Source organism: Triplophysa rosa, linkage group LG17, assembly GCF_024868665.1.
Source record: "Triplophysa rosa linkage group LG17, Trosa_1v2, whole genome shotgun sequence".
Taxonomy (NCBI): domain Eukaryota; kingdom Metazoa; phylum Chordata; class Actinopteri; order Cypriniformes; family Nemacheilidae; genus Triplophysa; species Triplophysa rosa.
This window is the reverse complement of record NC_079906.1, coordinates 20,295,036-20,320,609: the sequence shown is the minus strand read 5'-3', so window position 1 is coordinate 20,320,609 and position 25,574 is coordinate 20,295,036. Positions and strand designations below refer to the sequence as shown.

The following is a 25,574-nucleotide window of genomic DNA, read 5'->3' as shown; positions in this document are numbered from 1 at the left end:
CACAAGAATACGCATTTTAATACGTAATATTGGCATTTTGTTACTTCGTGTGTAGTCAAGTCAAGTCAAGTCAACTTTATTTCTATAGCGCTTTTTACTGTTTTTATTGTTACAAAGCAGCTGTACATAAAACACATTGACTATAAGCAAAACATTTAAAGCACACATTTAAGATAAGGGAGAGAGAAACACAGTTCAAATATTAAACGGACTATAAATTCCTATATGTAATATTAATTAGGTAAAACCTTAAAATAAATAAATAATATATCCTATAGACTGTAATAAAGAGATTGAGACCCTTAACGCAATGCTAAATGCAAGATAAGCTTACCCTCGTGCGCCGTCGAGCAAACCAAATGACCGTTGTCTGCTCTTTGCTGTAAGATTTCTCAAACTCTCTGGTGTTTCTAGCAGTATTTTGTTTTGCTCCTTTCCGCCATCGATACGCTCCATTAATCCTGTGTTGTGCGTTTGTTTGTGTCGCGTTTACAATGATGCTACGGCAGTAGAGGTGGCGCAACTATGACGATAAGCTCATTAAACTGCAGTGGAAAAGCAAACTAAGCCGAAGTGAAGTGAGCCGAGTCGTACTAAACCTGACGGTATACGGTTTTCCACATACAGTGGAAAAGCGCCATCATTTTACCTGTTTCTCGCTCAGCAGGTAGATGAACTGGTACTCCGGACTGAACACCATGTCACGTAGGATCGGGTTTCCTTCTACGACACTCACAGTCTCGTACAGCAGTGCACTCTCGGGCGAAGGTGGTGTGTCATCTACTCGAATCTGAGAAGAAACACAAAAATTCAATAAGAAATTAAAAAATACTTTAAAGCCACTTTAAATCAGCACAAATCACACTTTACTCTAATATGCAACAGCCTCTTTTAACAATCCCAAGAGATACAATGAAGGTAATAGTCGCCTAATAGTTTTTATTTCACTTGAAAATGCATCAATTTCTAAAAGCAAAAGTAGGGCGTTTAGCAGTGTACGACTTTAAATTATAGCCACTTTTAGCCTAATGGAGATCATAAAGGCGTTTCTGTTTGGCAGCAAGCTCCGCACATCAACGTTTACACATCTGAAATTCTTCCTGACACACGCAGGATTATATCATTTTCCTCACGAATGCAGAAATCTTCAGCTGACCTAGAAAACAAACGCCTAACGTACGCAAACCAGCAGCGGAGATCAGAGAAAAAAGATTACAGTATATGATCAGATGTGTGATAAAAATCAATTACACTCGAACACGCACACGCACACGCACACGCACACGCACACGCACACACACACACACACACGCACACACACACACACACACACACACACACGAACCCCATGCAGCTTCATCATTACCAATGATTCTTGTTTCCTCACACTGATAATTAGAGCAGTTGAGCTCGCCGGGTAGGAACAGAGTTCTAGATGTGTCAAAATCCCAAACATCTTTGAAGTGACGACGGAGAAAAAAAATACAGAGAGCTCCTGACAACCCCATTTAAAGGCAGAGAGCTCACCTGAAAACCGCAAGCCGGCGCTTCCGTCCTAATCAATTCTGAGGCAAACGTGATAGAAGAGCGAAATAAGGGCGTAAGTAAACTCATTTCGCACGGAAAAGGTATGCAGATAGATCAAAATGATGAGAACCAAACGAAAAGGAAGGAGAGAAAAACAAGCACACAAGCAGATGCGTTGGCAGCGGACTTGGGCCGTCTCCTAAATATCTGGGTCGGTCTGAAGTGACAAACATCGTTAGTCTGTTAATTAGCTGCTTTCTCATTGCAGCAGTTGCAGTAATTAGGGTTGACAAGGTGGCATCAATTAGTCGAAGTCTGCCATATTGGGTGTCACGTACTGCCGGCCAAGTCAAAGCCCACGTGTCTCCGGGCAGCAGGACAGAAGGGTTCGAGACGAGACGGACTGCGTCTGCACTTCGTCAATTCATGCGCCACCAGCTGTAGTGTCACGTTTCGCAGTCTTCGTCTACACGCTCCCGTCACTTTAAGTGGATCGGTTTGACGCCAACTGCACAATCTGATCAATTTGCTAAATAAATTCCAGGCCGTTCAGTTGTAAACGATACACGTTGTTTCTCGTTTTGGTTACGCAAGCCCGTCAGAATGTGGGGAAATTTGAGTATCGTACCTTGGAAAACAATCCTACACCCCTGCCAGCAGTGCCACTGTGTCACGGCTCTTTTAATCGAACGCTTACAGTACGCAAACGTAATTCCTGGAGAATGGTCGTCCATTTGCGCGGAGACGGTGACGAGACTAAACAGGCACTTGTTGAAATTTACAGAACAGAATGACACAAAGTGCGTCCCGGTTTAAACAAAACAGCTTGCTGTGGCACGATTTGCTTCAATAAAATACGCTGGCAATCTGATGAAAAGCTTCGGCTGTATTTTGTTTACGGGACAGTTTCTTTGAGGATGGCGTCGTCACATCAAAATAGAATTTAAGAAAGATTCATGTGAATTTACTACAAATCCAAATGCTGATTCTATACAATCAACTCGAAATTTTATTGGTTTATCGCGTTCACAATTTTTAATTGACACAGTGAGGAAAAGTGAACTTCTGTCATTCTAATTGTGACAATCTCTTGCTCAATAAATGGGGACTATGGAGTCCAAAAACCCCAGCAGCGGTCTGTCGGGCGATTGCTCCCCTGTAATCACTTGCACTTTTCTGCCAGCCTAAAAAAAGAAAAAACATCAGTGGTGAACTTAAATGGCTTTCAGGAGGGCACGCTGAAGATGTGTACTCTTTTCTCCAGGCTGGGATGTCCTCACGGCACGCTCGAGTGTTTGAAATTCAAAGTGCTTGCTCGACCTGACCCGACGACAACATCAAATAGCTCCGATGAGGGTAATTGGAATTTAGATAAATATTACCTTCCCCCCCTCTGCCTCTCTGCCACTCAAATGATGCCGGGTGGCGTCGACCGCCTATCCATCTATTAATTAACCTGCCGTGGAGTTGTAACCTGTAAGCTGTGGAGAGCTGACAGAAGACTGACGGGTTTGATCATAGCCCAATCTTTCCTTCATCGATCACGGAGGGTGCAAAGAGAATGGGGAAATGACTACGGCTGGAGAAAATGGAATGGGGGGGTGGGTTTTCTCCTTTGGGGGCTTTTTATTGATTTGAAGTGCATGTGAGCAGCTGAAAGGAACTCTTAAGTGTAGCTGGCTTCATTTTTTGCCTCTCTTTCTCAAACTCGACCTTCCAAACTACTAGTAATAGAAACACAACAGAGCCGGATTTTAATAATAAAAACGAAATAAATAAAATTACCATGACAACAAATATGACAAAAAATACAAAATTGAAATAAAATAAATAAATATTCATATTAAAAATTAACATGACAAAAAATAGTGTGAATTATTATCACAAACTTTCAAAACTATCATGACAATAAATGTATACATATATGAATCTTAGTTTTACATAAAAATATATAAAAATATAAACATATGTTTTGTCATGTTCATTTTTAATATTTTTATTTAAACTAAGATTCATATACGTATAACATTTATTGTTGACCTTCCAAACTAAGTGATAAAAAATTGGAAGCTCTCTTTTATTGGAACACGGCACAAAAGGATATTAATAATAAAAATAAATTAAATCAGATAAACTACCATGACAATAAAAATATATGACAAACAAATATTTTATTCTTTTTTTCAATGTTAATTTTGAATATTTATATGACAAAAATTGAATATCAACTTTAAAAACTAGAATGACAATAAATGTGTACATATATATAAATCTTAGAAAATAATATGAAAATATATACATAAATATTTGTGTCATGTTTTTTTTATATTTTTACTTGTATAAATCTTAGTTTTAAGAAAAGAAATGTGTGTATACATTAATTATTGTCATGCTAGTTTTTCAAGTTTATCTTATAACAATTTATTCTATTTTTGTCATATATATTTTCATATGCATGTCATGTTAATCTTTTACATTTCGATTAATTTATGACAAAAGAATCCATTATTATCATATAAATAAAAAACTCCTGATATAAGAAAAAGGCACTCAAACAAAAAGCGGAAACCTATGAGTGTATGAATGAATATGAATGAGACACAGAAAGTGAGAGAGACTAGTGTTGACTAACAACACTGACATATGTGAGGGAGGGGCGGCCCACCAGAGACTCATTTATCACTCAGATCAAAGCGAGGAGAAAAGGAAGAAAAATAGTGGAGGAAAAGTGTGAAAGACACGGCAGCGTGCTGGAGGAGTGATGGATCGAGGGATAAAACAGGATTCTGTGGGCATAAAACAGGAGGGCATTCTGAAATCTCAATTATTCTATCATGACAACACAAGACCATGTGACAACCGCAACTATTGATTTATCTCTGTAAAGAACTGCATTTCAGAGCAGATGCTAAAAGACAAATATAAAAGTGAAACAAACTAACAAACTAAAATACAAACACTGTGCCTAATAACTTATTAAACTACTATAAAAGAGTCATATAATATATGAACGACTTTTTCTGTAGAACACAACAGAAGATATTTGGAGAAATGTCTCAGTGGTTTTGTGTTCATTTAATGGAAGTCAATGAGGGCCGATGTTGTACTTTTCAAAATGATCCGCTTTGAGCTCTTCACCTTGTGCAAAACGCCACTTCTACTGAATATTGGGGTCCCCGTAGATCAGTGGTAACTACCGCCCTCAGCAGCCCTCCACACTGAAAAGGGATTATGGGTAAATGAGATATATTTTGTCAAGAGCGGCACGGTGGAATATCACTCCGTTGATTTACATTACATCCATCCCATCGTGGATTCTTGAACCTCTTCGGGTACATCAGAGCCCTTAAAGAGGTCTTTCATTCTGCGTATTTTACATGAGGACCCCAGTAATGAAAAAAGCCCTCCACCGATTCTAAAATGAGGTCAAAATCCTCAAGCCGCAAAATCATCCTCTTAGGAGAGTAAAGAAGACAAAGGCTTCGCACCCTGGGAACCGAACAAAGGGTGTGTAATTCAATTACAGCCTTCATCCCATTTTCTCAGATCAAGCTTGAGAGATGGACGTCAGCGACGGAGTTTGTCCAGACTACACACCATAAACACCTGCTTTGTCTCACTTTAACCTAACAAACACGACCAGCTAAACCATCAACACCCTCTTCCTCTACCGCCGTGGGCACTTTCGATGGTATCCGTGACCTTTGACCGGGCCTCACCTCTGAACTCTCGTGTCGTGGAGGTCCGTTGAGCGTCTGCACATGGTTTGGTTTTCAGGGTGTGGGGGTCACATGACTCTGAGGGCTTAAAGCTTTCAGAAATGCATGCAATTCACTAACAGGGTTTAGTAAAAAAAGATATCAATTATAAGGAATGAAAACAGACTGTTGCTAGGGTACGGTTGCTAAGGTGTTCTGGGGGTTGCTCGTGTCAGCATCACAAGGCACACATACTTCACAAAGCAAACACATTACTAAAAATGTACATTTTATTCATCCAAATCTCCAAATCCACTCAATGCAAATGCGTTCTTTACAAAGAGACAACTCTCTCTTATGTCAAGTTAAAACAAGGTTACGCAAACATCTGACGCAAACCGTGATTTATCCACTACTGCATAACTTGTTCACTTGTTCGCCCTATATGGTTGAGGGCTTTCCTGGGCGGTGAAGTCAAAGATCTCTTTCGTTTAGTGTGTAGACCAAGCGACAGCCTCCGCCGCACATCCTCCCGTGCCCTTCACCCTCCACCAGCGCCTAGTTTCACTAAACAGCAATTACTCAGAGTCAGTCATGTAAACCGCCACTGTATAATGCCCAAATTACAAGCTCTCCATCGCCGGAATGCTTTTTTCGGGAACAACCTTTCAATTATCATTTTCTGTTGGTACTGAATATCCGTATGGAGGAAATTACAGCCCCCTCGCCCAAAAAACACCCACATTTTGAGAAGGTTCAAATGGCAGTGGCACAGTTTGGGGGTTTTTCTTAATTTGCGAATTTTAGCAAATGCTGAATCTTAATTTAGGAGCAAAACTGAACCAACTGAAAATGGCCATTGAGCAAAAACACACCCTATTCAAAAGACCCCGGGAGAAAAAAAACAGAAAAACCACATCTTCAATTTAAAAAAAAGAAAGAAAATCAACACATTTATCCATAATTTTAGCAATCTACATACATTTTTTAGCTTCATACTCCATATGTATCTTTTGTGCACTGAAAAAAATGATTATGTGCCTTAGTAGATTTTGTGAAAAGAAATTATTAAAATATATACGGTTATATACTGTTTTTAACAAAAAAATTGAGTTAACATAACGTAAATTTTTGGGAATAAAATATACACATTTTGGTTGTTAAGATTTTAATTATTTTGTAGTAGAGTAATTTTACTTGAACAAATTATTAAGTAAATTCAATTCAATTTTACCACGTTAAACCCATTTAAATTGGTAAAATTAAGTTTACTTGAGACTACATAAATAATTTTTGTAGATATTACTACCTTGGCAGTTGATCTGTAGTTCCCATCATGCTTTGCATCTGACTGCATTAGGAGATAAACTTTCCAGATTAATGGTTTTAAGTGTTTTTCAGTGAAAAGAGACCACGACCATCTACAGTATGTTGTAAAACATTGTATATTTTAAAATGAAAGTAAGTGAACCGTGAAGTTTGAGCTCGACACATGTTTTTGTTCAACTTAATCTTCTTTTTTGTTTACTTTAAGGAATATTTACTTAATATTTTAACAAATACTAAATGTATTTAATAAGTAGAATTTACTTTATTCTGGTTAGTAAATTGTACTTAAAGTATAGCAGCACGTTTTACTTAATCAAATCCTCATAACAATTTGCACGAATATTTTGTATTTTGCTTTTATTTCTCTAAAGCAATTTAATTTTATTAAATGAGCCACAACTCCAAATCCAAATCTTCTGAACCTCTTTGCAAAAATATTTTTCGCTAGGAAGTGCAACACTGTAACACATGGATTAAATCCTAAACACTATAATCTGACCCTCCTTCTTCTTCATCGTCATCAGGACCAAACACATAAAAAAACTGAATATGACCATTAAGAAATATCGATGGCTGAATTCACTTGCCATTGCCATGAGCCGTATAGCCCATTCCTCTCTTCAACAACAATAAACAGAAGAAAAAAAGGAAGGAAGGACGGAAGGAAAAGAGGCCATTTTAAATGGAGGGATAAATTGTAAATCCCTGCATGTGCACAGGTGGAGCGGCTGCTGGAAGGGATTTGACTTCAGGTATCTCATGGGCTGTCACACAGAGCAGAACGTGTGTAGACAGGAATGTTACTTTTCTCACACGCTTGTCACAGGCCAGAGACCAGCCAGGCTTCTCTGATCGCTACAGACCTGCCGCTCAGGTGCTGGATCACGGCCAAGGCAACGTCTGCAAACTCACAACTCATCCTAGAGGAGAACACATCTCAAGGACTGGTCTTATGTCCGTCCTTAAGTCGTCCTCTAGGCAAGGAGAAATGAGATAGAGGTAAAACTAATATACAGTACTTAATTACATTTCAGGATGTCTGCTATCTACTGAAATGAAAAGATAAGAGTCTGTAACATACCAACATGAAAAAAGGACTTCATCAAAAATGGAATAGTAATTTAAAACTGTTTCGCCTGCAAGATTTCTGCATCTGAGAAATGATACCATAAAACCCAGCTACCGTTTGGGGAATAATGCCTTTTTAAGGAATTCTTCTTTAGGAATATTATTAAAATAGTTTTAGACACTGAAAAAAAGAAATTTTAACATAATGTGTGCTCTCTGGAAAATGTACTTTGTATAAAATATAAATAATACAATTTATAAAACTTTATAAGTTGAGGTAAATTGTTCTTCAGCTCAAACCAAAGAAAATGTATATAGAATGTATTGTAGAATTGACCCCACTCTCCCTCTCTCTGGCTACTGTTGTTTTACACTGACATTTCATGGGGGTGAAAAAAGAAAGAAAAACACAGACAAAAAGTTTGCCAATGACCCCTTGGAGATGCCTGGAATTCCAACGTAAGCTTATTAACCCCTCCTGGCCGGATCCAGACAGAGGAGAAGCCGACATGAAACCAAACTTAATCCCGGAATTAATTGTGCAGGAAATTGCGTGTTGGTATTGCACATCCTCGCTGTAACACGCACAGCACACAAACCTTTTCTATACGTGCCGTCACACTATCAGAGATTTGTTTGGAATAGAAGGCTTGTGCTAGCAGGGAAAAATCCAGGAACTCCTGGGCAATATAAAACAGTGTTTCCATGGTGTTAACCCGGTTTGACTTCCCTTTCTACCCTAAAATTTAAAAGAGTGAAAGTTAAAAGGCGACATCCATTCTTCTCTGCAACTCATCAGAGAGCAACTTCAGTCAAAGATGGAAGTCAATTACAGAGTCGCTGCTTTGTCAGGGCGAGAAGAAATGTATGAATTTTTAAAATCCAGGGCTGATGGATGACGATGCAAATCTACGTTGAATACGCGTCAGCCCGAAGCGCAGGAGATTTAAAGAGGAAATTGACATTAACGCAACTGTGATTTAGTTTAGGGGGCTTACAGGAGTTTTGTTATTCCACACATTCCTGTAAAGACGGACAGGCTTGTTTAAATGTGCGTGTGATGTGAGCGTACTCTTCTCTGCAGGTCACTTAAGTAATTGTTGTCTGAGACAATTATCGTGAAAGGTGGTTTGGAAATACAACCATTTCACATTTCATTTAAATGCAACTGTGCGGCTAATACCCAGCCTAAATGTCTTACCATCACAATGTGGCCAATATTTTAGTAATAAAGCATCACCAATGCTAATGGTTACTTTGGGAGTCAGTGGTTCTTTCAAATCCCTACCCATTAGCAACCCCCCACAGGACCCTAGAATCCCGGATTGCCCTAGAAACCACCCCAAACATCCCAGCAACAGCCCCGAATGTCACAGTAACCACCCAGAATGCACTAGTTACCAGCCAGAACAGGTTAAGGCCAAAATCTCACTTGGGGGTAGACTTATGATGAAAACAGCACTCATCCAGCGAGATTTTGGCCATAGCTGTATACCTTCTAGCCACAACCCCCAGAATGCCCTAGTAACCATGAAGAATGTTCTATTAGCCACTCGGAACACCTTAGTAACAAACACGGAATGCCCTAGAAACCGCTCAGAATGCCCTAGTAACCACCCAGAACATCCCAGTAACAACCCAGAATTCCCTAGTAACCATGAAGAATGTTCTATTAGCCACTCAGAACACCTTAGTAACCACCACAGAATGCCCTAGAAACCACCCAGAACATCCCAGTAACAACCCAGAATGCCCCAGTAACCATGAAGAACGTTCTATTAGCCACTCAGAACACCTAGTAACCACCACAGAATGCCCTAAAAACCACCCTAGAAAGGTATTGGCACATGCAGACAATCGAAAAAACCTTATATATGAAATAATGAAACGGTTTTCCTTAGATGACCACACTGTACTACACAAGTAGACAGCAAGTATATTACATACAGTATTTTACGCATTTTGGTACCTCACTTTCAACGTCCGTGTTTATCCAATGGTATACGATTTCTTTTTCCGCACATCATTAAGTCAGCAGCTCGCCCTACTTATTATGTGCCGAAACAGTGTTTGGAATCAAGAAGGACAAACAATAATCATGTCGCCATGTTTGAGCGCAAACACAATTAATAGCTCTCTCTCCCTGCTGAAGTGCCCTTCGGGTTAACAAGACGCAGACGAGCCTTGTAGCGTGTTGGCTAGCTCCTCTTTTACGCCGTCAGATATGAACAATGGGCATTAGCTTATCTATTCAAAATATTTCAATGCTCTTTCTCAAGCTTTACGAAAAAGCCTTCAGCACGAGTCACAAACAGCACATCGATCACCATAACGGGAAACGCAGAGCTTGATTTATCACCGTTTACGATAAGCAAATTAAAATACTGTTGCTTAGACATGTAAATCAGCGTTTAGGTCCCATATTGGTTTCTCGAAACAAATTCAAACGTATGATTTTCCTCTTTGTTATGCTTAGTGTAGCCCTGAAACCCAAACCGTTGACAAACCATTAGTGCGAGACTGAAAGTGTCCAGGTGGCTGTGTTTCTCGCTCTCCGACAGACATATAAAATGACATGATGACATTCCTCGCACTCAAGTTGTAAAGCTGAGCACCTCTGAAATATCACTCACAGCTCTTAAAGGCTGAGAGAGGACATCGCATACATCTTAAAAAGTGTCTTAAGGTACTAAATTGTCGCTGTCCCCATCTGGGACTAAAACCTGCGGCTTTAAACCTAACCTAAGCTCAACTTAAACTTTCTATTAGCTTTCAACGCGGAACGCTAGGATTTGCGAAGAACAAGGCACAATTTTGCTTCCAAGTCATTCCTCGTCTATCCGTACGGACTATGCCTTGAAAGGAAAAAAGAAAAACCGCGCCAAGCGTTTTTCATTTCTGCACAATGAAATTGGCACCTAAGTGTGGTTGGCTTTTGTTTATGCCGCTTTGTCGAGCAGACAGGGAAGCGGGCAGAGCAAATGATTGGCCCCATTGTTACAGGTCTCCATCTCTGCAACCCCACATGAGAAAACACAGTAACCCCTCAGAACATGCGTTTACAACGTGGCCGGCTAACACTTTTACTGCCTCCTGGCCCTAATAAAAGCGCACACCGATATGGAACCCATTTCAAGTCTTCCTATATATTTGCGGCTGACCCGAATTGGTTTTCTGTGTGCTAAATAATTAAATTTGAGCCATCTGGAACCTTTGTGATCTAATTCAGACCTTTCTCTGCAGGCCGGGCTGCTATGCCCACGGCTTCCGCAACATCTTTGAAGGACCTACAGAAATGGAAAAGCGGTATTAGGAAAGCGGTTTATATCACTTAAAGTCCAAAGAAGCGCAGAGGTGAGAGAAATGTGAAAGACAGACTCTTGTTTGCGGATGACTCGCACCTTTAAATAAAAAGCGAAACTGTTATCTGCGCGACGGGTTTACTCGCTCTCGGTGGATCTGTGAGCTAGAGAAAGCTTAATATCGACACACACCTTCTATCAGCTCACAGTTTAGACAGCAGCCGCACTCCTGACTGACATCTGGCCGGAAGAGCTTCACACTGTGGCCCGCTTCCACCCAAAACATGCTTTGTCAACAGACTTTCTAAGTACAGAGTCCATTAAAGTCCACATGTGTGAGAGAGAGAGAGAGAGAGAGAGAGAGAGAGAGGTAGTAGTAGAGTTTAGGAAGAAGAAAAACAAACAAAAATACAAACAAAAGTTGAGGGCTATCTACTATGGTAAAACCATAGTATTTTTGAGGTAGCTTGAATTTAAAGATGGCACACATCTGATATCTGATATCAATGTGAAATATATGAAAATGTGCTACGATAACCTGTCGCTTTAAAACAATGCAACGTTGTAAAAGGTGCTATAAAAATGAACTTGAATTCAATTGAATAAGGCGTTATGCAAAATTAAAAAACTGAAAATTATATACTGTAACTAACACATACTTCACATTCTCTCTTGGAAAAGAAAACATCACTGCAACTTCTAAAACTGAACAGCCATGTTTGCAGTTTATAAAAAACCCGAAAATGTCATTTTAATGTAAACCAGTGGTTCTCAATTTTTTTCATTGTAAAGCATATTCATTTAATCAATCCGGGAAAATCAATTCCTTTGGTTGGTGGTATTTTTTTCTGATGTTTGATTGCATAAAATGTATAATAAATTTCTATTTTTCATAAAATGCCATGAAATCTGTGGCCCCCCTGGATCTATCTGGGGGGCCCCCAGTTTGAGAACCACTGATGTAAACAAACAAACAAACAAACACACAATCAAAAATCTGCTTCCTGTAAATACTATCTGCATCAACCTAAAACATTGACTACACGTAATTAAGTGTTAAAATTGTTCAGCCATCACAAAATGTACCGCAAACCACAGCGATATGCACATTATATATATTTTGCACTTTGCCATTGTTAATATTGATGTAATTCTGTTTCCCTGCATTTACCAGAAGTGCTTGCCAAGTTTTAACCTTAAGTTCTTTGTGAATAAACGGCGCTTGGCTGTTGTCATGACGGCCAGCATGTCCTGTTTTCTATCAGCTGTACAAAAGAATCAACACATAAACTGTGTTAAAACGGCTAATAATAGTTGAAGATGTGCAAGAAAGACAAAAACAATCAGCGTGCAAGTAATGCATCACAACGGATTACATTATGAATGACTCACAACAAACCATCTATAAATGTAAGAGAAGGAAAATGTTCAAACAACCATACCCAGAAACCCAAGCACCCCCACCCTTCAAGCGCAGATGAAGACAGGCTCTGTTAGCTAAAGGTGATAATAGCTGCGCCTCATCAGGGGTCCAGAGCCCCTAATTACACACTTAAAATACTACACACTTCAATCTCTCACTAAGAGCTTCCACTGAGACCTACACAATCACTGAACTGCTACACATCACAAGACAGATCACAGATGAGATGTCTTTATCATCACAGTTATTCGTCCTAGATATCAATGAGATTAAATGGAGAGCAAATGGAAATGTCTCATCTGTGTCTCTTCTTGAGAAAAAGACAGAAATCTAACAAATATCTCCATTAGAGTTTCAGTAGAGATCTCAACAATGTCACAAACTAACCTCAGATTTGTCTGCAATCAAAAGTCAATATTATTGAAGATCTCAATATGGATTCAAACATTTCTCATCAAATTTACCCAAATCCAGATTATTTAACCTCTACGTTAGCTCCATGCTCCTTGTGGATTTCAACAATTGTTTCTATTTTTGTTTAATTTTAAGTTGATACTTAAATGAAACACAGCTGAGAACTCCGTCACATCTCCTGAGCTACATAAGAGCAACATCTGAGCAATAACATTTTCCTCTGGGAAGCCTTAAGCATTTTCTTATTCCTTTTTGTACAAATCTAGTTTAAAGTTAGGAACTAAACCAATCCTCTCCAAAGCTGAAACGCTAAAAAAAAAATGTACACGGTGAAATCTTACTGATCCAAAACCACATTCCATATTGATAAACAATAAAAATCAAATACGTTGACTGACTATGAATGTTTTTACTTGAGAACCGAAAAGTCCAGACGAGTTAGGAAACAACACCAAACTCCCTCACAAATCCGATTTAAAACCACGGTGTGTGTGTTCCCGTGCGCCATCCTTTCTCTCGGATTAAAAGGTCAACACATTTAGCTTTTCTGAAAGTCTTTGACTTCGACGTTAGACTGACACAAAAGCCTCACTGACCGCCAACAAGGTTTTACATGAGAGCTGAGATAAAGAGACAGAATGACAGGCTTCTTTCTCAAAGAAAACCTCACAAAATGGGCAACATCGGATCTGCGAGAGACTTCATTCAGCATCACAGCAACGTCGAGCCGCACACAGCTGTGGAATTCCTGTAACATTCATTTACACAAGAAAATCTCATTCGATCTCTCTCAGTCCAAGGGCAAACCTTTATGAGAGAGCAACACTCGCTCGTATCCAAACATTAATTTTAATAACTGTTATTATTATGACGGAAGTGTGATTGTTGATTATTAGCACATCGAGTCGCTCTGCGAGCAGCGGTCGGGCTCCTATCGTATTTCCACCGAACAGGTGCTCGCTCCACATGAGGCCTATTTTCGGGGCTGACCGCCGGCCCTGGAGCTACACAACACTTCAGTTACACACAACTCATTCAACGCTTCCCAAACACATGTCCCTGTAATCCCACAATGACTGTACCAATTATAAAAAGAAATAACTTAAATAGTTGATTCACGACCGTTGCGTTGGAACCTGAGCTACATGGGTCAAGATGACAAAATCAAGAGACCTGTTGAGAAAAGATTTTTTGGCATTAAAAGACATTTTATGTTTTCATGGCAGAACTATATAGAATATGGTAAAGATTCAGTACTATGACATATAAAATACATTTCATGTTTAAAATTCAGCCGTGGAGAAAATTAAGAGAGCATTTCAAAATTATTTTAATTTAATATTTTTTTTTTATTTAAAAATGTAATTGAATACTTATAGGTATGCGTTTAGGTCAAATGATCATTTTTGTTTCATTCTGTGGACTGTTATTTTTTTTCTACCAAATTTTAAATAAAAATATTGTTTCTGTTTGCATTCATTTGCAGAAAATGAAAACTGGATAAACAGGTCACGAGTCACGACAGAAAAGATGCTCTGTATTTTTTCAGACCTCAAATACTGCGAAGAAAACAAAATCATACTCCCTTTCGAGCAATACATATTTGCATTTGTATTTAGGAAAAGTTAAACACTTGTTTTTTATGTGATAGCATTGATTTTATCACAGTTTTCATATCTTTCATGGCCACAATACATCTAGAAATCCAGATTAAATAAAAATTTTGAACGTTCACTTAATTTTTTCCACGGCTGTATAGAGCACTTTTCACAGTTCTGCATTGTGCAAAGCAGCTTTTAAAAAATATAGAAAACAGAATTTATAAAAATATTGCAATTTTCTTTTCAATTGAAATTAAAGCATCTATTAATGAAACTATGATTGCTGTACCCACTGCGGTACTTCTATGTAAGCGCTTTGTATGTATCTATCAATGCTCCAGGCAACATGTGGGATAAACCCCATTTTTTGGATGAAACGGCCTGTTAAAAAAAAAAGAAAACAGGAACAAACCGCTAAGGATTTTACCTCTCGCTGACCCACTTCCTTCAGAGCATCATTTAAGAACTTTCTGGTAGCTATTATGGTGCCCGGGTGCTTATCTGTATTACATATTACCCAGAACACCACCGAATGGGCGGCAGTAATGAAGCCATTGTCCTCAGGACCACTACAATAGATGTACACAACAATGAGAGCCAACAGGACTCTAGTGTCTGTGGGCAGTCATCCTGTCTGCTCATCTCAAATCACAGTGTGTGTGTATATGTGTGTTATCACAGGACCTGAGGGAACTGTTCAGTGGAGCATTAACCCTCGAGGACAGACACTGACGTGCCGGGGAGGTTTAAAGCTCATTAATTGCATCCGACCCCCTCCTCGCCACAGACACAAGATGCTCCGCAAAAACCCAAGGTACAGAAAGAAGGGACCACCGCGAGTTGCCTCCGAGGCACGCAGTCATGCCTGCAACCTCCCTCCCCCTCGCCACATCTTTCTTCACCTCCCCACCCAGGGAGAGATGATCTCGTCTCGTCCGCGGTTCCGCATCGGGCCAAATTGATAGAGACAGAGGTAGGTGAGAAATGGGAGCCGGGAGGGGGCTCGTGAATTTTCTTGAAATCAACGCAAGTACCCCGACCCCCTTTCAACCTTGCACAGCCCCTCGCGCCCATCTCGGCGCCTTATCTATCATTCGGCGGGGCCGCTATCAGTGTGTTAAACACATGCGGTGACCTGACTGCAAATCCAGCGATGTTATCAGTCACGTGACCCGACGAAGACAATGGCTGCATGAATAAAAGGATTGATAGGGAGATGCTTAATCTCGCCATCAATACCACCGTGTTTTGTGGAGAATAATTGATGGAGGGACTGCGTTTGCCAATTGGATTTCTGAATAGAATTTATATCAATTTTTTACCTTTTGCGAGCTTCTAGAATCGAGTGTGATGAGATTAAAAACTTGGTACTGTAAAATAACACGCTTAGAAAAACCAAGTCTTTCAATAGCGCTGTCGTCTCCGGCACTAAAAACAAACACAGCGTGCGACCGCTGCTGTCAGATTAAAGAGCAAATAAATCTTTGAATGAATCATTCAAGCTAATGGTTTGAATCTAATGATTCGTTCTTTCAATGAGCTCGCCGAATACGCCAGAACTAAATTACAGATCTCTATTTTAGCAAAACAAGCAATCACGAAAACATAAGCAGCATTGTATTGTTTTGGTTGACTCCACACCCACTGCCGATTTAGATTTCTGAAGCATTTGTACGGACTAGTGGTTCTACTAAAGGCTTAGGCACCTTTAGTTTTCGTTAATTTCTCAAACGTGACGGGAAGCGTCACATTCGTGCGATTTCATAGAGTGTTGAAGATGCATTTTCCCCTCACGGGGGCTTTAAATAATTTAATGAGGAGCTCTCGGCGCTTTCGTCCCCTGTTTTATTCCGGGCCCAGGAGATGAGCCCAAACAGGCGCACTTCAGCCGTGCAACAAAGCCTGGGACACTCCCAGGCCTTACCACCAAATCCTGCTTCAGACACCCCAGAGCATTCTGGGAGAATTCTAAGAGCATTCCTCGCGACAATACTAATCTAATCTCAAAGAGAGAGAGACGGCAGCGAGATGAATGGAAACAAGTCTCTCTCCTGGGAGAGCGACAGTTTTTGCGTTTTTCCGTCTCCTTGACGACAGAATAATAATTGATTTACCGCCCAACATCCAGCCTCCCATATCAGATTTCCTGCCCCTGAGAATGACTGTGTCGTATTTTAAACAACAGCTTTCGCTTTCCCGAACCTGGAAACGATTTACTAGCCCTGCGATGTTTACTATATAACTCGGCACAAATAAACACGCACACGTGTGGCTGAGACTCTCTCCCTGATGGCAGGGCTATATTTCAAAGAAGAACTTTGCCGATCGATTAAGATATTTTCCAATCTGTCTTTTATAATTGCGAGAGGATAAACTGCCTGTCGGACACAGATTAATACCAAGAAAAGACGAGCTTAAACCGTATTACGGTGCGGGCCGTTTTCGAATGTGCTGACCAAACAGAACGTACGCATCTTCATAATCCACCAGAAAGAGGAAAATGCATTATCAATTCAAATGTGCTCAAACGCCTATGCGCTCGGGTTAGCATGAGCTACATTCAATTCCGCTTTTGTTAACAAAAGGCTCGACGCTGGCAACTATCTGGTCCCCGTTCCAGAGGCTAATTGAGAACGCAGCCGAGTGACACTGCTGATTCCACAATTTACCAAACGAGACAGTAAAACAGGCTCTGTGTAGCAGAACGCAACGAGGTCTTCATTTTCCCAAACTGGCAGCGAGCTTGGCGGCGTGCCGAACCAAACATGATGGTACAGTTGGAGGAAGACACACACATGTCCGGAACCCCAAGGGAGATTTCACTAAATGTGTCAAGAACATATCAAAGTCACATTTCACCGCAATATCAATAGAAAAATAAGACACTTGAGTTTATTTCAAGCTGCAATCTGTATTTTTGTTGTTGGTTAAACTAATTCAATATAATCCATTGAGAAAGTACATTAAAAATCTTTGTTTAAAACATAGGAGAGGTTTTTGCAGAATATGTCAGTTTGACGTCGTCTGATTTTAACAAACAAAAACGGATATAGTGATAAAGAGGCAAAAGTCACAAACTGCAGCTTTAAAAGAAAGTCAATCTTTAGAATATTAATTTTATGAATATCTTTATTTCCCCAAATTCTCGTTATGGTAATGCAAAAAAAGTTACTAGTCATTTTTACATAACAAGGAATACAATAAATAAGAAACGATAAATAAGAAGAATACATCAAAAGTCATTCGGATGCATTAAGGTAATGAAAATAAAGGGGGTGGGGTTTGACACAATGAAATAAATCCTATTGCAAAACACAAAGCTCTTATTTCTCTCCCAAAATCATCAGTGACCTGGATATGTCCAGAAAGCAACCTGCCCTGAGCTCATCTGACACATATTTCCTTTCCGATCACCTTTTCACTCCGAGCAGCTATGACACTTTTAATATTCCTTTGACATTTCTGTCTGATTTTTATTAGTTTCCTTCATCTTTATACTGCTGCCCTGGCCTTTTGTGGGGGTCAATGTGGATTCCAGACCCTCCATCACTTCATCAAGATGAGCAGGAGGAAGGTGCACGGGGCAGTTGGGCTCGGGGGAACTGTAAATGTCTGGGGGGGGGTGTAACTGGATTTGGTGGGGAATGTGGAACTCACACCGGTGTGTAATCAGAAGCATGGCATGATGGGAATAAGGTGTGTCTGATGTCAAAAAAAGAGTGGGTTATTTCATTTTTATTGAATTTTGAAAGGGACAAATCAAAGCCTGTGTAAATACACACATTCTGTGTGAGGAGGCGATCTTTGCATAACCCTTATCCAAAATAAAAAGATGCGTTTCTGTGAACCAATCAGATCTGAAGAAAACGCCAAGAATGTCCATACTACTAAACCAACAAAAAGCCATTTGTTGAACAAGGCAGTTTTTTTAGTCATCCTTCACAAATCCTTTTTTTACGACCGAAACATTCCACTGATAAGGCTTGTTTAGGTTAACAGGACATTTAATTGAGGACGTCTCGGTCTGGTTTGAAACATCTCAGCGTGAGGAGAACCAGACTCTGATTCACAGACGTACTGACATGTGTTCGCCGGTACATCTGTCCTCCAGCCTGATACACAAACCGTAAAACACTTCGAAGGTCTTTTGGAAAAAAAAGATTGGACGCAACGCAAACACTTCAGGAAGGACCGTGTCTGAATGCCTCGAGAACACAGCGATGATGTAAAACAAACAGGCAGTCGTGCTAACAGCTTTACGAGTCGCATGGTGTCTGTCTTCAGTCTTTTGGATTAAGAGAGATGTTCACAGTCAATTCAGTATGAAGACTAACATCTAAAACGCTGTTTTGGGGAGAATATTAAAATATTATATTAATATCTTAAATGAATACCCTTAAATGTATTCATTCAATCTTAAATGAAGGCAAATTCGGTCATCACTTACTCTCTAGTTAATTCAAACCTGCATGACTTTGTTCCTTCCAAGGAACACAAAAGACGATATTATGAAGAATGTTTGATATTTTTACCCATTGACAAACATCGGTTACGTGTCTGTACAATAGAAGTAAATGGGTACCGCCATTGTTCGGTTACCTACATTCTTCACAATATCTTCTTTTGTGTTCTGCAGAAGAAAGAAAGTCATACAGGTTCGACAAGATGGAGAGTAAATGAGGACAATTTCCATTTTGGGATGAACCATCCCTTTAAATTCAATTTAAGCTTCATGAACATCAAACGGAAAACAACTAACTAACCTTAAAGTGATGCGCTTAAAATATAAATATAATATAAACATATAGCAGGCAAGCATAAATACTTAAAACCACACATTTGAAGGCGTCCTTGCAATAAAAACATCAGCATTGAACAAAGAAAAACGTTCAATTCGCATGAACTCTTTTACACCATCGCTAACGTAAACAATCAATTCACTTAAATGCAAATACACTATGTTCATCTCACCCGCAGGTTCATTTATTTCTCTTACATTTATACATTTGACAGTTGATTTACACTGAACTGCTTGGCATTATGTTCCGGTCAGTTTCTAAAAAAATATTTTTAACGTATACCTTCTTAGACAGTTATGATCATGCAAAACAATGATGAAAATAGTCTGTGTGTGGACTATTTAAAAAACACGACAGAATACGGGTACACACCCTGTGTGCCATTCATTTAGAATATTCCTTTCATGACATAAGCTTTGTAAATCCACGAGTTGTCTTCAAAGTAAATGAATACGTAACATCTATAGGCACAGTGGCTGATGCCTGTATATAAGAGACAGTGAGGGGGGGGTCTGATGGCTTCCTCCTTTGGGAACTGGTGCCTGAGAATGGACTCTTAGGGACTGCCAGTCAGTCAAGGCTGATTAAACTCAAGGATGATGGGGGAAAATAGAGCGAGAGCGCTCTCGCTCGCGAGAGAGAGATGCTTTTTATAACAAAACTTGGAATATCACCCCCTGCACACTTTAAAGTAGCATCTGCCATCTCGCCTGAAAACAAACCATAACTAACATTCATAATTACTATGCAAAGAAACGGCAAACAATCGACCAACCGTAGCGAGAAACGCTTGATGCTGATATGCGGATGTCACGGATAAAAGCAAATCGAAACAAAGAACTTCACCACGGTCGAAGTGAAACTTTCCCATCATTGAATATAGCAATTAAAACCCCAAGGTCACACCATAACATTTCATTAGACGACCGAGGCGAAGAGGAACTAGCGGCCATGTGAGCAAACAAACGATTAGAACGCAGGCAAACACGAGAGGCCACGCCGGTTTGCCGCAATAGCTGCGAAAGAGTCGCGTCGACGTCCCTCCGCAGCCGCGTTCGCTACGTCTGGTCAGCTCAGATAAAACCTCACCAGTACACAGCACTGGGCCACTGCCAGCAAAAAAACAATAGGTCCAAATCTCAGCGCAACAAAACGGGTTTGCGTGAGTCTCTGCGTCGATTAAGTCAACAAAGAATAAACGTACAGCCTCCAACATCCCTGCGCAAATCATTAACAGTATAAATGGACGCACCAAAATTCGCAAACGGTGCACGCAGCGATTTTCGTTCCGCCCGCGCGCTCAAATGTGCGACGGCAGCTCATCAGCTCACGTTAAACATGCACTTTGTGTTTAGCTGGCGGGGTATACAAAATGTGCATTGTTACAAACCGACTCGAGGGACCCTCGGATACAGTGCAAACTGCCATTCAGATGCATTCTATTGAAAACGGCCACAATTCATTTACAAATCCATATAGGGAGACAATCGCGACGGCATCCGTCACTTCCCGGCAGCGGGAATGCTAAACACCTCGGAAAGAGCGCGAGCACGGTTAGGAGGAGAGTAATTAATTATCTTTCGGGGAAGGAAGTCATTGTCACTCAACGTGGATTTCAATATACTGTAGACACAAACGAGGCACAGCCACCAAATACAGCTGGCAAGATGAGCACGGTCGCATCTGGAGAGAATGAACGCGCCTGAAAGAGAGAAAGAGATTCTGTTTATTCACTTCGTTCCTATTCTGGATGGATGCAATCTCACAAAGTCCCTGTGAACGCTTTGAAAGTATATCATGTAGCACACAAACACTAGTAACAGAGTTGTTCTTGATAACTTGTCATACTTGAAGCTTGCCAGGTCTGAGCAGATGAAAAGTATTTATATCCAATTAAAAGAAAATAGATTTGGTTTCAGCTTGAGAAAGTTTACAGGCAGTTCAACATATGTATTCCTAATAGTAGCTCGTAATAGTATTTTATATTATACACCGACCAAAATTATAAATGCAACACTTTTGTTTTGTTTTTGATTTTTCATGAGCTGAATTCAAAGATCGAAGACTTTTTCTATGTACACAAAAGGCCTATTTCTCTCAAATATTGTTCAGAAATCTGTCTAAATCTGTGTTAGTGAGCACTTCTCCTTTGCCGAGATAATCCATCCACCTCACAGGTGTGGCATATCAAGATGCTGATTAGACGGCATGATTATTGCACAGGTGTGCCTTAGGCTGGCCACAATAAAAGGCCACTCTAAAATGTGCAGTTTTACTGTATTGGGGGGTCCGAAAACCAGTCAGTATCTGGTGTGACCACCATTTGCCTCACGCAGTGCAACGCATCTCCTTCGCATAGAGTTGATCAGGTTGTTGAGTTTGGGCTGTGGAATGCTGGTCCACTCCTCTTCAATGGCTGGGCGAAGTTGCTGGATATTGGCAGGAACTGGAACACGCGGTCGTATACGCTGATCCAGGTTGTCACAATAACAGATTTTCACTACACGGTTATTGCGACTGGACTAATCCGCTGTAGCGATATTATCGCAATATCGGTTGCATTTTTTTATATACACTGCTATCAGTCCAGTTCAGCAGGCTCTGAATAATTTACAATATGTGCAGAATCAACATAATATCGAAATTTATATTTATATATATATTCGGTTCTTAAACTCATAATAGTAATTTATAAATTGACCTGTCCACTATTCATCCATCAGGTCTGCCACTGGTGGCCTCTTAAATAAAACGGGTCCAGGCCGGTTCTTAATTCTGCAAATAAAACGCGAGTTTCTTATTGGTGGAGGGTTCAACGTAGTTGCTAAACAGGCCGCATGAGAACAAGTTCATTAAGCAGGTTTTATGCGACGGCTGTTAATGAAGGCAAAGGAAAGCGCCTCGGCCTTTGTGTGTCCTGTCACTCTGCAGTATTATGTTCTTTTGAGAACCTTTTCCTGCCTTCCACTTCCTGCAAGACGATGCTGAGAACAATGTCCTGTAATCATAGAATTACAGCGCAGTGCAAGACACAATGCCTCAACTCCGCATCATTTGACAGAGAATCATTTTCTAGTTCAATCTCTCATAAGATTATCAAAAGCAGTCAATTTCCAGGACGCTTTTCCCAGCAAGGATGCATTTCTTCTACGTTTGCTCCCAATTTGTTTCTCAATCTGTAATTCTCTCAGACGCAGACCTGCGGTGGTGCTGAGACATGAATTATTTGGTTGTGGTTTTGACTAAGACACTTTAAATAGATTCATAAAGAGTATATGACTCAGAGCAGATGAGAGGCCGCTTATGGAAAATAAAATATGGAACGCACGCCATAATGGGAGCCATTTGATCATATTTGCAATGTTTTCAGATATCAGCCAAATATATATATATATATATACTGTATATATAGTATATATTAGCCAGCCAAAACATCTTCTTTTTAGATCAAGATGAAATTAAAACCACAAACCCATTTTACTTCCAATGTGTTGCATTACAGAGTAAACCAGGATATTAAAAAGATAAAATGTTGGTAAGGTTTTATTCATTACTTGAATTTGTTATATACATCAGTTTAAAGTCAAATTGTTGAGGGCTGCTCCCCTCCTGAAACAAACATTGGTCCCATTGGTCGAAATCTATGCAGCCATTGGTGACATCACCTTAAAGGGGAAATCATTCAGATGGAGCAAATCATGATTGACAAAGAAAAACTTTCTGAAAAAAAGTGAACCGATTAACTGTTCACAGTGCAAACAGGATTTATTCATGCAAATATGTTATGCAAAACCAATAAAGGCCGTCCAATACAGTGCAATTTTAGCAGCAACTACAGTGATAAACAGACAGATCCAGAGATGCACCGCATGAGCGAGCAGAACCCCCTCACAACCCCCATTTCAATCTCTCTCTCTCTCTCTCTCTCTCTCTCTCGCGCTCTTCTGGAGAAATGACCTAGTTCCAGGTGCCTGGCTCTGACACACGGTGCGAAAAAATCCACTTTCACCCCTCCTGACGTTTTAGTCTTCAGATACGAGTCGCACAGTTTTCAGCCCTGCCATCAAACAAGAAGCCGGAACGCTTTCCTCCAGCCCAACAAAATGGAGGAGAATCGTTCTCCCCCGAGAACAAACACATCTCCGGCCTGCACGCTGCGAATCCTCGCTCACCTTTTCTGCCCGTCTCTCTTTTCCAAAAGGCAGAGAAATATCTACCATTGATCATTCAGGATCTGGAAAGCAGAGCGAGGCTTCTTGTTTTACCTAAACACTCACTTCGGTCTGGCAGCTGCCGTGACCAATGCATTTGGAAGCTGAAAATTCAACACAGAGAAAACCAAATGAAATATTTCCAGCGAAGCCATCTACGACATTCATATCTGCGCCACCGTAAGGAAAAAGCGCTGCGGTCGAAATCGATGTGAAATCAGACGCAGCGGGTCGGTTTGTTTTGACGTGGGGTTATTTAGCGTATTGTGTTCTCTCGGCTTACTAAAGCATATTTACATCCGAACGTTTTTCTTGTGTACCGTTTCAATAAGGTTCTAACCAAGACTGAATTGGAAGGGGCCGCTGTCAAGCGGGGGGGCACGGCAGGATGACGCGTCTTTGCACCATCTGTCTGTTCCAGTTATTCCACGGCATCAGATCTGATCCCTTGAGTTGGCCAAAGCTAATTACCTTGGACAAACCATATCCATATCTAAATACTCACAGCGGATTGCTTTCCATTATTGGCTTGCCGGACAGGCAGAAAAGCTTCTATCAACACAGAGGGACAGAGGGAAGCGTAAACAACCGGATCCGGAGGCAACCAGTAAGACTAAACCACTGGTGCTGCTCCGAGATTTTAAAACAAACACATTTATGCACATTTCAACAAACTGTGTAGGATCAACAACATACGAACGCTATTGTGGATATGCAACAAAAGCATAAAGGATAAACATAAAAACACCGGGTAAAATGCTTTAATATTAGCAACATGACCTAAACGCAATATTTATTTGGGCAAACTGTGTTAAATGTAAACCTATTAACAGATTTTTATTCGTTATATCATTACCTCACCCTCGTGACATTTCAAACCTGTATGACTTGCTTTCTTCTGCAAACAGAAAAGAAGATATTTTGAAGAATGTTGGTAACCAAACAACATGAGCCCCATCGTATAGACACAAAACCACAGAGACATTTCTCGAAATATCTTCAAAACACAGCTTTTTTTCTTCCGTCCACAAACCAGCAGTGAAAAACCACCGGGATAAACTACAGTCGTCCGGACACATCACACATACTCAAGGGTCCACTAAAGAAAACCTAATGAACAGCCGACTGTCCAGAACTACGGTGGTGTCTATTTGTCAAACGTTAACAAATGGAAGTTCTTCGTTCTCAGGACTTTCTTCAAAATAACAGATGTTCTGTGTTATGCTGTCAAGTCAGAAGCTCCGAACCAGCAGATGGAAATGCAACCTGTGCAAACAAAAACAAAATCTGCAACTTCGGCTGGCGTATGAGCGCAGATCTTAACGTGTCGTTCGTAACGCGGCCTCAGATGAGAGAGCCACAGGCTGTAAAAACATTCAAGAAACCGTTCGACCTAAAATGAAAATATTATTTTTAGTTCATTGCAATTGCATAGAAAACAAAAAACAGCACATTCTTCCTTATTTTTGTGCTACAGAGAAAGTCAACAACTTAAGATTTAAAGAATGACATTTTTATTTTAGGTGAACTGCTGAACTTTAACAGTGGTGCAGAAACCTAAAGATCCGTCTAAAGATGTGAACATCCCCTAACCAAATGCAATATGATTTTTTTTTTCTTTTTTTCCCCTCAACACCACATTATCTGGCATTAAACGCAGACGCCTCTGTATTCTCTACTTCAGCAGGTCTGTGGCTGATTTCTCTACAGAAGCGGATGGGAAGTGAACAGAGCTGGTGAGCGAGAGAATGAGAGCAGCGTGTGTGATGGTAGCACGCAGGTCAACCACAGAGCTCTCCTTTGTGAAATGCCTTATTAAATAACTGACCTCGAATCATGTGACAAGCAGACTATTTGTAAGGGGAGTTTTTGGAGACCCAATCTACTTGATCTGTTTACCAGGACAGAGTCTGCATTCAGATGACTGTACACAGTGCCACTATCTCAATTCAGACGGCTGGTTAGAAAGAGACATTTACTCTCTGCCTGCCAAAACCACAACAGCCACACTCACTCATACAATACATCCGCAACACTGTATGGCTGAAAATATAAACCACACTGAAATACAACATAAAATCCAAATTATTTGAAACACATAAAAAATATCATGAACGGTTTTTGGCGTTTCGTATGAAAATGTTGACAAAATGACAAATTTGCATTTAGAAGACATCAGCATTCACAACTTCTGTGATCATT

General features: G+C 40.2%; 1 protein-coding gene across 1 annotated transcript in view; it reads right to left on the bottom strand.

Moving 5' to 3' along the window:
- plxna3 (plexin A3) overlaps positions 1-25,574 on the bottom strand; it is a 125,809-nt gene that overhangs the window by 78,375 nt on the left and 21,860 nt on the right. Inside the window, 1 exon segment of the mRNA XM_057356344.1 lies at positions 650-790. Within this exon segment, the coding sequence (XP_057212327.1) occupies positions 650-790 (141 nt within the window).